Raw genomic sequence first — 14,715 nt, 5'->3', positions numbered from 1 at the left:
AAACAAAGTTTTATTGTATTTTGGTTAATGATGTAAAAGGGAAGTAATTACATCAACCAACAAATAGAAATTAAATTGGGTTCCTGTAAGAGTGGTCTGGGTACTGCATATGACATGTAAAGATGAATATTTATGCCAAGTTATTTGAATTTACATCCATGCATAAAAACGTTACAGACCACACAAAAAATCACCAAAAATCTTTTCTCTGTCTATAGCCTTATAGTGTGACTTTGACCTTGAGCTAGAGGTCTGGGTCTTACTTGAGACAAATCATTTTGTTATGGTAGCTGTTTGTGTCAAGTTATTTGAATATCCATCCATGCAAAGTAAAGTTATTGACCAGACAAAAAGATGACCTATTATCTTTGACCTCTAAGTGTGACCTTCACCTTTGAGGTGAGGGCCTGGGTCTTGCACAAGATAGGTTTTCTCATTATGGGGAACATTTTTGCCAAGTGATTTTGAAATCCCTCGGCTGAAGGGTTACGAGTTAAGGACTTTACATGAAACAGACCCTCTTAACCATTGACCTCTAAATGTGACCTTGACTGCTGAGCTAGGGGTTTGGGTCTTGCACATGACACATTGTGCTATTATGAGGAACACTACTGGTAATTATTTTTTGCTAAGACATTTCAAAATCCCACAATGGATGGCAGAGTTACTGACCGGACACTAAGTGTGACAGACTGACAGGCAGAAGGACAGCCAGACAGACGTAAGGATGCAGCCCGTTTCCATGTCCCCCCTGTTTTTCTTTTGAAAAAGGTGGGGGACAACAAACTTGATAGAGGACATTCCCAGGATTCTACGGACTAAGTCATGCCATGTGTTTTTCTGACCAATAACTTCAGAGGAGAAGATGATTATGTAAATTTTGGACAATGGATGCCTGACCATCCACCTACTCTAATAGCTCACCCTTAACATTAATTTCAGGTGAGCTAAAGAAACAGTCACAAATTTGTCTGATCTGCAGTGAGAGTATAAATAAAAGTACATAATTATGTTGAGATATTTTATTTGAAAATACTAGCAAATAGTTCACAATAAAAAGTCTAATGCTATATTGATCTCTGTTAAAATATGTAAGAAATGCAAATCTATAACTTGACAGCTCATTGTACCAACACAATAATAATATAATAATAAACAATGCTGTATTCATACTTAAGTATTTGGCACTTGTTATACCTATATAATTATGACTGTGTTTAGCATTAATGAATGAAGAGACCATTTGAAATGTGATCATAACACATTGTAACTTAATATACCCGATTTGTTTTTAATGTCACTTTGTGGATTTTCTTAAATCTGTGCCAACACATATACAAAATGGCTGCTAGTTTTGCTAAGGTAGGTAACCTATACACGTATCTTGGATTATTAAAAGGGAGATAATAATAGAAATAACAGTTCTGTCAGACAGACAAGATAACCTGTATTGACAGAATAAAGAATCTACATTAAAAATTTAATCACAGCATATGCTTTGATGTGTATTGAAGCAACAGTTTAAAGATCAGATGAGCTGGAATCTTGTGTATATATATTATGCAGTTAAAAGAATTAATGCTCTTGAAAATAAGTTTGACAACAAATAGACATAAATACAATAAAAGAAGTTTTACTAGAAAAAATAAATAATTTTTCATCTAATAACCCCAGACAATATAATACATCTGTAAATATCTGATTTTTTTCTCACAAAAATGTATACTTTGGTGTTTTGTTTTCATTAAAAAGGCATCCAACATCTATCTAGTTAATATTTACTCTTTAAGAAATAAGGTAAAGTTAAACAGCTGGTTCATATTTTAAGATATAATTTTTCAGTGTTTAGTTTTCTATTAGTTTTACTGAAGACGGTAATTTTTATGAAACTTCTGTTTTGTAATTTGACAGCTAACAGATGCATTCACATTAATAAGAATGCATGCTTGATAGTTGGTTATATTTTTTGTATACAGTTGAACGCTGTTTACTCGATTTTGACGGGACTGGCAAAATTTCCAAGAGTTATCTGTAGTTCCAGCCATCAAACAATATACATTATTTAGGGATTTTTGTGGAGACCTGACAATGACTTTGAGGGAAGGGTGGAGATCAAACAATCTGCGTTCAAGCAAACAAAGTTTGACTGTACATGCTACTTAATACTTATATTAAAAGTCACAAATGCCACTCTTGTTTGCAAATAATTAGTGAAAACAAAATCATCGTAAATATTACCCAGTCAACCAAAATTCTCCTGTTCACATTGAAATTAGCATGCGCTTCCGTAAATACCAGTGCTTACATACACATATAAAAAATGTAGGAAAATACATCAGAATGATTACCAGGAAACATAATTACTTTAAAATAATTTAATTTCAAGGGCATAATATTTTGTACTTTTGACCAAAATGGCATTTTTGTGAGGATACAAATTTGAGCATTTCAACTTGAACTGAATGTGAATTTTATAAATTTGGGATTACTTTCATTGATTGATGCAATCATGAAATTCACGAATATTAGTCCCCCAATAATATTTATGATTTAACAGTAAATAAAAAAGTGAAAATAGAAACATTAAATGCAAAAAATATTTTGCTTTGCTTATATCATCATATCACATAAACTACAACAGAACATGAAGAACAATAACAGAACAACCAATAATATACCTCACTAACAACATGGAAAATCAATTAAAGAATGCTTAACAGGTTTCCTGTCTAATAAATACTGAACTAAACTGATATAAAACTCACAAACCTGATGAAAAGAACTTTGTACAGTGTAAAAAATTTCAAATTTTCACCGACTGGAGCTTAGTCTAAAATTTGGATCATGACTTAAATACATTTTTTCATTATAATAAGTTTGTAAAAGCTAATTTTGTTTATCAAAATTATTTTCACTCATTTTCTTCATAATATGTAGTGCTTGAAATATGTGCTTACGGCATAAATATACCATACACAGCATAAGTCTCTACTACTTTACATATTTAAATAATTCTCGTTTCAAATATTCTAATATTCAATTTTATCTAGGTCTTTATTTACTTTTCTGTCTTCATCTTCTTCCTCAATAGAATCTTGCCTGCTTAGTTTATTCTTTCCTGTATCTTCTTTCTCCTCTCCAGTCCCGTCTTGTTTCTCTGCTGTTTCTTCCTTGGCTTCAGTTTTTGATTCAGTTTTATCCTCTTTGTTTTCATCTGGTTTTCCTTGATCATGTTGTTCTTCAGCTGGCACATCAGCTTTTTCAGTTTTCTCATCTGGTTTATTTTCAGTTTCCTCTACTGGTTCTAATGATTTATTTTTAGTTTCCTCTACTGGTTTATTTTCAGATTCCAATGGTTTGTCATTTGTATTATTGTCAGATTTTTTTTCAGGAACTACTGCCTCTGTTTCATCACCTTGTTTAATGCTGTCTGATTGATCTTTTTTATTATCTTCTTCTTTGTTTTCTTCTACATTAGATGTGGTTTGTTCAGTATTCTCCTTTTGCTGATCAGATTTATCTTTTTCCAGTTCTTTAACCTTTTCATCGTCAGTTTTCTCATGATTTTTTTCAGCGTTTGCTGTCTCCTCTTCAGCAAAAGTTGCACTTGGAATTCTGTGAACCTTGGCATCTTTATCCGGAGATTTATCTTTCACTGCCTGTTCTGTTTTCCCTTTCATATCCAGCTTCTCATTACTTTTATTCCCTTTATTTTGATTAGCATTCTTTTTACTGTCATTGTCACTTCTAGATGAAGACTTGCTGCTCACACTTGATCTGCTTCCCATTTTCTTGTTCTGTTTCGTTTCTACAAATTGTTGTTTGTTCTTTCTTCTTCTATCCCGATTGTTCTTTCTATTAAAGTTATCTACTGAACTTACACTGCTGGTATCTGATGACTGTTTAGTTTTCTTTCCTTTTTTACCATTTTCTACACCACTGTCACTACTTAAACTAGTGTTGTCAGATTTTATACTAAGAGAGGATGAATGAAGGGAATCTGAAAGCAGACAGAGAGAAAAATATTAAATAATTAATAAGGATAATAGGAAACTTGAGTAACTGTTTCGTTCATATAATCTGTAACATATTTTTTCTCTTCCCTATTAATATTTGACAGTAATATTGTTATAATGAAACATTCCATTTAGACTCAATTAGTGGCAGTAAGTACTTCTAGAATTACTCAATTTTTTTCACTATATCATTATTCATCAATATCCGTTTTACAGGGGTTTTTTTTAAACAAAAAGAAAATTAATGATCAACAAAATCACTGAAAAAGCCCTATTTAAAATATTTGATCCAATAAGTTTGAACATGTTTTCTTCAACTTTAATTTACAAGATTTGCTCTGAAATAGTATGATTTATACACCATCTTAAATTAAGGTCTCTAAGGTTCATAATTATGGCCAAAATGTAGCTTTTAATCACTGGGCCATGAAAACGTTTGCACGTTTTGGAAATTTGACAAACTTGTTAAAGAAAAATGTTTGTTTTCTGCTAACTAAGATTTACTGAAAGTTACTTTACAATTCATCAACAGATAAGGTCAAAACTTAATTTTAAATATTTTTGATATGCAAAATAGCAGATGGAAAAAACCTTATTGAAATCTTGACAATAACTGCAAAACTTATCAAGATATTTTCAAAGTCTATAAAGTTCCTATTACCAGCCATGCAGTTTGTTTTAGAATTAAGTATCATTATCACAGTATTGTCCTGTATATATTTAAAACGGAATAAAGGAAAACCTTGTTACGGAAAAAGTGTGTCAGACTTTAAGGCATTTTCCCTAATATTTACTTGTTCCTATAGTAATTCATCTTAAATGATGTATAATGTTAAAGTTCATAAATTTATAATGATGAAAATGAATATCCTTTAACACTTAACAGCCTTTCTTCTATCTACCATTGATTTTTCACTTTTCCTAAAATTTAGAATGACAAGACTTAGTACTGTCTTTAAAGCATACTTTCACTTAAAATTATACCATTATAGCTAATCTTAGGTATTCCTAGTCTTTTTACTTTATTTTGCATCTCATGTGCTTGTGTATGAAAAGAACTGGAATCACAGTCTAAGCGACTTTGGATATGGTCTGAATACCTGGTTTTGACGGAAATGTGATATGACACCAAATTTTTAGTCAAGTATGGCATCATATAACCTGTACTGTGTTGGTGTGATGTAACACACAAATTAACATAAACTTTTTTACTTCACATAAATTGCAATAATTGATTTTTAGATAAAGAAAAAAGCTTAGGGGGAAAAGCCTACTTTCACAAACATGCACAGATTTTTATGTTGCTGAATGCATTATGTCACTATCTTTGGCAAAAAAAAAAAACCCATAAAAGTTTCAAAGCAACCATTCTAATTATGTTGGATTATCAATATTGATAATTATCAAAATATATAGAGGCCGTTTAAGATCTATATCTCTCACTGAGTGGACACAAGATGCAACTAAAAATGTAAAATGGGTGTTTGCCACGTACTGAAAGGTATTTAATTCTATATGTAAAACAAACAAAATATTCTTTTTATTCAACCTAAATGACAAAGTTTCAAACTTCATGACAAAATAGGACCCATGGAGTGTAAAAAATATTTTTCTGATCTTACCATTAGTGACTAAGTTTTCTTTTTATCCCAGATAACCCAGTTTGAAACTTGACCTAGATTTTATCAAGTTAAACATTCTGACCATTAGTATCAAATAGACAAAGAAAGAAAATATGGTCTCTATCTAGAGTGTTAACAAAGCTTTTCTACAATTTGACCTGGTGACCTACTAGTTAATGACTCCAAATGACACAGTAGCTAGTTTATCCAAGATTGTTTAAGGTAAACATTCTGACCAAGTAACAGTAGGACCGCACCAAAATTGTGACCTCCCTAAGAGTTAATAGCAACAAGTTGATCAAAATAGCTCTACTTGAACACAGCTGATAAAAACACTTGAAATTTGACAGTACCAGTAATATGTACTTTATAGCATTCATCAAAAATATTAACTAGAACTGTACAAGCCATAATGATTTATAATTGTATAAATGCACTACACACAATTTGAAATATTTTTTTAAAACAAGGAGAAGATCCAAATAAATGAGTACTGCTGTGCTAAAACCAACATCAGTACATGCTTTGTTGCCAGCAAAGATCCAGATCAGTGCACATCCTTAGTGTTTCTTTATCCCAACAGTCTTATTGTTCGTTACTTGTATGACACTGATACAAGCACAGTATGCCTGTTGCAAAGCGCTAACACTGGTTTTCATACAGCAGTGCTCAAATTATTTTCATCATTTTAATGTTTAGATATGAATCTGTTGGTATATGTTATTTCAAAGTGATGTAAAAATAACTAAGAAAATGTCTATCTACATAATGCATTCATTATTCTGCCTTGAAATTGGTTACTTTCAATAGTGCAGCTAGGACAAAGAAAAAACATGAGGCCCATTTTGAGGCCCAAATGGGCCTAAGTCACTCGCCCAAAGAGACCCTTAACCATCTGACAAATGAAGGGGCCAAACACCCCAAACTGAACAAATTTATGAGAGAATCTTTTAATAATGCTACAGACCAGGTTTGACGAAGTTCCATTGAGTGATGACAAGCAGTCAGGTGTTTTTACTTTTTAGCTCTAGCAACCCCAAAATGGGGCAAACTGCCTCCATTTGAACAAATCTGAGACAGAGCCTTGTAATGATCCTATATACCTAGTCGGATGAAAATCTATCTAGCTATTCATTAGAAGACATTGTTTAAAAGTATTTCTAGTTTTAGCTCTAGCAGCTGCTAAAAGGGGCCAATTGTCCCCAATTGGAAAAAAAATGGTAAAGGGCCTTATAATAATGCTACAAATCAAGTTTGATGAAGATACATGAAGCAGTTTACGAGAAAGTGTCCTATGAAGGCATTTCTGTTTTTAGTTTTAGTGGCCCCCTAAAAAGGACCGACTGCCCCCATCTGTAAAAATTTTGAAGATGACCTTATACAGATGTTACAGACTGAGTTTGATGAAGATTCATCAAGCGCTTCATGAGAAGAAGTAATCTAAAGGCATTTCAAATTTTAGTTGTAAAAGTTCCCTCATTTGAACAAATTTGGGAGAGGACCTTATAATAATGCTATAGGTCAAATTTGATGAAGATCCATTGCATGGTTCATGAGTAAAAGTCTTTTAAAGGCATTTCTATTTTTAGTCCTAGTGGCCCCTAAAAGGGGCCAAGTGCACCCATTTGAATAAATTTGTGACAAGACCTGATAATGATGCTACAGACCAAGTTTGATGAAGATTCATCAAACGGTTCATGAGTAGAAGTTGTTTAAAGGTTTTTCTATTTTCAGCTCTAGCAACCCTTAAAAGGAGCCAAGTGCCTCCGTTTGAACAAACTTGATAGAGGATCTTGCCAGGATACTACAGAACAAATTTGGTTTTATTCTGACCAGTAGATTCAGAGAACAAGATGTTAGTGAAAATGTGGGCGATGGATAGCGGACGACAGATGATGGACACCAAACAATCCACCTATACTAAAAGCTCACCCAGAACCAAAGGTTCAGGTGAGCTAAAATCTTTATTGTAAAATAGATCTCATATCATAAAACAAGAGCTGTCGGAGGACAGCAACGCTCGACTATTCAACAGCCTTGTCAATTGAATGAATACAAAAGTTGAAAAAGGGGCATAATTTTGTAAAATGCAAAGTAGAGGTATTGAACCTCTGTACTGCATGTCATATCATGACAGTGAACAAGTGTGTGAAGTTTCAATCCTTTCCAATTTGTGGATACTGAGATACCAGCTTACATACAAAAACTTAACAAAAAACTGCTAAGTCAAAGGGGCATAATTTTGTAAAAATGCCAAGTAGAGTTATGGGACCTTCACAGTGCATGTTAGATCATGACAGTGAACAAGTGTGTGAAGTTTCAATCCATTCCAATTAGTGGATACTGAGATATCAGATTACATACAAAAATTTAACCAAAAACTGCTAAGTCGAAAAAGGGGCATAATTTTGAAAAAAAAAAGAGTAGAGTTATGGGACTTGCTTAGTGCATGTCAGATCATGATAGTGAACAAGTATGTGAAGTTTCAATCCATTCCCATTAGTAAGTACTGAGATACCAGCTTACATACAAAACCTTAACCAAAAATTTCGAAGTCGAAAAAGGGGCATAATTTTGTAAAAAAGCAAAATAGAGTTATGGAACCTGTGCAATGTAAGTCAGTTTGTCACAATGAATAAGTGTGTGAAGTTTCAATCCATTCCCACAAGTGGTTACTGAGATACCAGCTTACATACAAAACCTTAACCAAAATCGGGACGCGGACGCGGACGCTGACGCCGACGCCGACGCCGACGCATGGGCGAGTGCAATAGCTCACTATTCTATGAATAGTCGAGCTAATAAAAGATATTTTTGGTTGAGAATATTTTGTAGATAACATGGTTGTGTGAAACCAAGAGATCAAATTCCGAAGAACAGGTAAAATCTGCTTAGTTTTATCTGCCAAAAAACCCTAAAGTCCTCAAGTTCAATTCTTTAGAATATAACCGTTTCAGCCAAAACAACTGAATCCAGTGCCTAAAAATTAAGTGAGCCGCACCATGAGAAAACCAACATAGTGGCTTTGCGACCAGCATGGATCCAGACCAGCCTGCGCATCCGCGCAGTCTGGTCAGGATCCATGCTGTTCGCTAACAGTTTATCTAATTGCAACAGGCTTTGAAAGCGGACAGCATGGATCCTGGCCAGACTGCGCGGATGCGCAGGCTGGTCTGGATCCATGCTGGTCGCAAAGCCACTATGTTGGTTTTCTCATGGCACGGCTCAAGTATACTGTAATGTTTTTTAAGTTCATTGTAATAAACTTGTATTTTTTTTTTGTTTTTTTTTTTAGCAAATTTAAAAGTTCAAATTTTTAAATTTTAGTAGAGAATTGATGAAAATTTTATTTGTTTGCTGGAATTAAATTTCATGAACTGATAAAATCCACTAAAACTAGTTCCCCCACAAATAATAGTGATTTCAAAGTGTAATTTTCAGCGTCAGTCAATACGAATTTCACTTATGTCCAATGTAATTCGTTACCTATGCTAAAACCATTTACAAGGCATGAATTATTAACTAGGATTCTAAAATACTGTTTCAACTAATATATAAACAATTATTTTACTAAAAGCAGTCAAACAAGTTAAATGTTTAAAATGCATTTCCAAAGGATGACCCTTATCACACAAAATTCGATCCACTCAAAAATATGAATTTTAAATCCAGTGACAAAAATCATACTTCAAACTTGTGATTGCTTTTCATAACGACACTGTGAATTAATTTCAGTAAAATCAATGGCTTTATCAATAGTGAATAAATTCTAATGTGGAAATGTTAGTAATCAATGGAAATAATAATAGGGAAAGTCTGCTATTCAATATTATTCTTTTAAAATGCTGATGTGGAATTTAGAAAAAGATGGTATTTCCATGTGTGATGGGCGTGAGCAAGGTTTATTTATATACTGACTGTAAACATGACAACAGCCTGTTCATGGTTTATTATAAGTTACAACTATTTTATTGTCTGGAACTACTGACCTGGCACTCATTAATTTTCTTAAGTATTTTTGAAGGTTTTCTTTATTTAATGCCATATTCATATCTTGAAAACACATATGTAAACTAAAATAACCTGTTTAGACTCTAAAATTTCCAACAATAGAAATTCATTAAACAAGAGCTCGTAGAACACGAAATGCCCCCCTTGATGCATTCAGTAATTTGGCAAAAAAGTTCAACTGTTCTGGGTCAAAGTAACCTTGACATTTGACCTACTGAAAACAATAGGAGTCATCTGCTGGTCATGATCAACTTCCCTAATAAGTTTCATGATCCTAGGCCCAAATGCTCTCAAGTTATCGTACGGAAACGGTTTAACTGTCCAAGATCACTGTGACCATGACCTTTGACATAATGACCTCAAATCAATAGTGGTCATCTGCAGGTCATGATCAACCTCCCTATTAAGTTTCCTGATCCTAGGCCAAAGCATTCTCAAGTTATCATCTGGAAACGGTTTAACTGTTCCAGGTCTCTGTGACTTTGACCTTTGACCTCAAAATCAACAAGGGACATATTCTGGTCATGATCAACCTCCCTATCAAGTTCGTAATCCTAGGCCCAAGTGTTCTCAAGTTATCGTCTAGAAACCGTTTAACTATTCTGGGTCACTGTGACCTTGACCTTTGACCCCAAAATCAATAAGGGTCATCTGCTGGTAATGATCAACCTCCATATTAAGTTTCGTGACCCTAGGCCCAAGCGTTCTCGAGTTATCATTCGGAAACCGTTTAACTGTTCCGGGTCAAGGTGACCATGACCTTTGAACTACTGACCTCAAAATCAATAGGAGTCATCTGCTGGTCATGATCAACCTCCTTATCAATTTTCATGATCCTAGGCCCAAGCGTTCTTGAGTTGTCATCAGGAAACCGTTTAACTGTTCCAGGTCTTGTGACCTTGACTTTTGATATACTAACTTCAAAATCAATAGGGATCATCTGCTGGTCATGATCAACCTCCCTATCAACTTTCATGATCCTAGGCCCAAGCGTTCTTGAGTTATCATCAGGAAACCATTTAATTGTTCCGGATCTATGTGACCTTGACCTTTGATGTACTAACTTCAAAATCAATAGGGATCATCTGCTGATCATGACCAACCTCCCTATCAACTTTCATGATCCTAGGCCTAAGCGGCTTTGAGTTATCATCTGGAAATTGATTGGTCTAGGGACTGATGGACTGACCGACCTACCAATCGACCGACCGACATCTGTGAAACAATAAACCCCTCCTTCTTCAAAGGGGGGCATAATAAAGTCTAAAACTGATTTCTAACTCCTTGAAATAATGAAAAATGATTTTACAAATGTGAAGTTTATTGAAGTTTTGTTAATATCAATAACAGAAGTTTTAATTTTTAATTTTAACGTGTGATCCACAAAGACTGACAACTCTTGCCTTAGGCCTTAGTACTTATAAGCAGAGATATCTATTAGTTCGCTTCCCTTTCAATTACACAACTGAGTGGGAAATGAAAACAGTTTAAGACACATTATCATACCTTTTTGCACAACAAAAACATTTAGGATTTATTCATATGTGTTTGCGTTACCCTTTAAAACCTGCTTCATATGATTTTGTAAGCTTACTTATGGTAAAAAAATAACTTTTAACAAGCCAATAATAAAATGCAATGCCAGTAAGTATTTGATAGTGCAGATAATACAGTTTTGCTTGTATCAAAATGTCACAACAGAAGCACTTTTGTAATACAGAACAAGTAGGATTAGTAAAGGTGTTATTATATTTATCTCTATTTCCTATGCCTATGGTACGCTGTCTGACTTCCACATATGACAGACCATTACTTAAGGACAATACCCATGACTGCATAGGCTGTTCAACTCTATGCCATAAAACCATAAAATGAATGGTGTATGGAGAGGTGTTGCACTTTCCATTACCTCTCATAAGTAGACTCAATCAAACCGAGCCAGCTATTATTTTGCTTGGTTGCATTTAATGCTTCAAAAGGACCTTGTTACAGATTTTATTGATCAGTTTAAAGTAAGATGTTCATGTTAAACACCCCACCCCTGCAAACCAAAGTTTTTCTCAGACCAAACCTCTATTTTATCAATACCAAATTACTCTTGAAAACTGAACAATCTTGAAGGCAGTGAATCTGACTTTTGATACTTCCCCTTTAGCCTAATTGACTGTGTTCACTCTAACTGGTAGAACAGATCCATAAAATCTTAATGTGTTCTTATTTCAGTAAGAATTTAAATCCAAAGATTAGGATTTTAAATGTATTCGGTGTCAATATAACTTCTATTTTATGCTTTATAGCATACGTTCATCAGACAAGACCTCTCTTAACTGAAAACCCCTCGCAACTTAAAAAACTGTCAAAAGCAAAAACCGGGCTGCCTTCCTAACTTAAAACCCGTCTAAACTGAAAACCCCTCCAAACAGAAATCCCATCCTAATCAAACTTAAAAACTCGTTCAGTTTAGTGGGTTAAACAGTAAACAGACTTTTGTTTTTCTTATATACACTGCATTATTTGTATCTTTTATCATTTACGAAAGTTTTATTTTTTTCACCTTAATTTTTTTCATCCCAATTTCAGTTTTTATCTGCTTTAAAAGTTTTTTTTAGATGACAAATCAACAGATTTTGCATTTTCCCATTTCGATTAAAAATATTTCAACTTTTATCTTTTAATATTATATACCCTTCTCAAATGCGCTCATTTGGTTGGTCGAAATGAGTGCATGCGCGGGTCCGCAAAAAGCGATATTGACCTGCAAAAGAGATAATGACTCTTGTGATATCACTTTTTCTTATATGTATGAAATATGGGCCAGTCAAATGAATGCATTTGTGAAGGGCATATAATGTAACAATTATAGACTTGATATTGACCTCAACATAAGTCAATAACTGTATAATAAACACATGACTATATCCTAGTGTAAGGGGAAAAATAAATTCAGCAAAAATAAAGTATCTAAGCTAAAGTAACTATAAAAAATCCAAAACCTGTGAAAATGTGTGTATCTCACTACAGTAAAATGTGCTGTGACTTACCTAGTTTTCTACAATATGGTTATCATCTAATGATAATAAATATATACTTTATGATAACAAATAATCAATCTGAATAATATACCATATTTATTGCATATGTCGAACTCCAAAAAACTGTCTTACTGTTTTTATGTTGTTGTTCACCAGCTATTTCTAACAGAACTTTCAGAAGTTTCAAACTGAGTTTACAACAAGCACAATTTTACTTTAAAATCTTCTGGCAGTTAATTTGGACATACTAACAGCTACTCTATGTACCGGTATATATTAAATTAGAATTCTTTAGTTTTAAAAGTCTTCAGTGAAATGCAACTGGTTTTGGAACAGTTTAATGTGCGTATTATGCAATAAATATGATATTTCTGTAAAATTATGTGTAGCTCCAAATACAAAGGGTAAAAATAGAATATAAGCCTTGGGTTCCATAGTGTGGTATACCAGTGTATGATTAAAATTTGGATTAATTGGTTGTGTTTCCCAAAATCTTAAATGCATTTTGTTTTGAGTAACAGTTAGATTCTTTCGAATACAGAGCTAGAACATTTTACAAGTAGCTCATGCACTGAAATAAAAGATATGTAATCTTGGCTAAATAAAACTGAGTGGGCAAGCTAGAATGCCTTCTTTAAATTGGTCAATTCAAAATCAAATAGAAGCTGAAATGTTGTGACAAGTTTCCAAAAAATGTAGCTTTATAACATCTGCCCCTAGATAGACTATGTTTGCAAAATGTTTTTTTACTTAAATCTTACCTAAAGATGATAGAAATGGACCATTTCTGAAGCATACACTGGTATTGTACTTGAATTTGTAATATATACACTTCTAAACCAAACCAAATATATCTATAAAACAAACTGAGATTTTAAAAAAAAATCTACGCAGTCAAATGGAAATTAGACAAACATTCTGTGAACTTAAGATTTGGCAGAAAACACTAGACTTTTGAAATCAGAGCAAAGAAAGAAGGAAATACATAAACAGAAAATGGATGACAATATTCACAGTAGAAGTATTGCAGAAAATTGCCAAGCATTTCAAAAACAATATACCTTGATCTGTTGTTTGTGCTCCTGGATGTCCAAGTCTTGACTTTGGCCTGTCTATACCCTCAAAATGTAGTACTTCGTCCTCCTTTTCCTCTTTAGGAAGATTAACTTCCCTTTCTTCATTACTTTGATCTTTGCCGTCTGGTCTTGGATAACCCAGTCTGGATTTGGGTCTATCTTTGCCTTCTCTGTGTAATAAAGGTACATCATCATCTCCATTAGTTAAAGATGAATCAGAGTGATCTCCCTTTGATTTCCCAACACTCTTTGCTGAATAAGCACTTGATGCCCTACTTTCTGATTTTGACCTTAACGACCTCTGTGAATTTGACCTTGATGATTTGGCAGAGCTTTTGCGACTAGGAGATGGAGATTTTTGAAGACTTTTTTGGCTGCCAAGTGATTTATGACCATCAGATCCCAATGAGGATGTGCTCTTCTTGGTATCGCCAGCTGGCGGTTTGCTGTCATTAAGAGGTTCTTCTCTAGAATGACCAAGAGATGTTTTTGGCCTCTCTGTCTGATCTTGTTTCTCATTATCCATATCTTCTTCTGATCTGTAATATTTATACTGGTAATATAGAAACTGGTAATATAGAAACAAATATATCTTTATAAAGCTTTTCACAGCACTATGAAAAAAGTTATGAAATGCATTGCTTTGTGGAACAGCTTTAACAAAAATGTTTTGAGCTGAGAAATGTAGTTAATCTAGCCTGTTTTGTCCCACACTGACACAATTAAGGTCATACATTGACTATTCAACTTAAATGGAGGAGGAAGACCCCAGATTTCAGTCAGGGACAGGCACCAAAGTAGAACCCGTTGCAAGCCAGCTTAGTTTCCTCATATAAAACAAGAGCTGTCTCCATAGGATGACACATGCCCCCGATGGCACTTTGAATGAATAGTTATGGCCGATGTTAGAGTTTAGGACCTTTGACCTACGGACCTGGGTCTTGCGCGCGACATGTCG

At 33.9% G+C, this 14,715-nt stretch overlaps 1 protein-coding gene across 7 annotated transcripts in view; it reads right to left on the bottom strand.

Annotated features, from left to right (window-relative positions):
- Positions 1 to 1,007: 1,007 nt before the first annotated feature.
- The window catches only part of LOC123535083 (translation initiation factor IF-2-like), a 54,293-nt gene continuing 40,585 nt past the window's right edge, over positions 1,008 to 14,715 (bottom strand). For all 7 annotated transcript variants that reach the window (XM_045317624.2, XM_045317621.2, XM_045317619.2 and 4 more), the window contains 2 exons: positions 13,743 to 14,296; positions 1,008 to 4,000 (listed from right to left, as the gene is read on the bottom strand). In XM_045317624.2, the coding sequence (XP_045173559.2) occupies positions 3,030 to 4,000; positions 13,743 to 14,296 (1,525 nt within the window). In that variant the 3' untranslated portion in view covers positions 1,008 to 3,029. The remainder of the gene's footprint in view (positions 4,001 to 13,742; positions 14,297 to 14,715) is intronic.

This window comes from Mercenaria mercenaria, chromosome 12 (genome assembly GCF_021730395.1).
Source record: "Mercenaria mercenaria strain notata chromosome 12, MADL_Memer_1, whole genome shotgun sequence".
In the NCBI taxonomy this organism is placed as follows: domain Eukaryota; kingdom Metazoa; phylum Mollusca; class Bivalvia; order Venerida; family Veneridae; genus Mercenaria; species Mercenaria mercenaria.
Note: the sequence above shows the minus strand (reverse complement) of the source record. Positions and strands in the feature narration are given on the sequence as shown.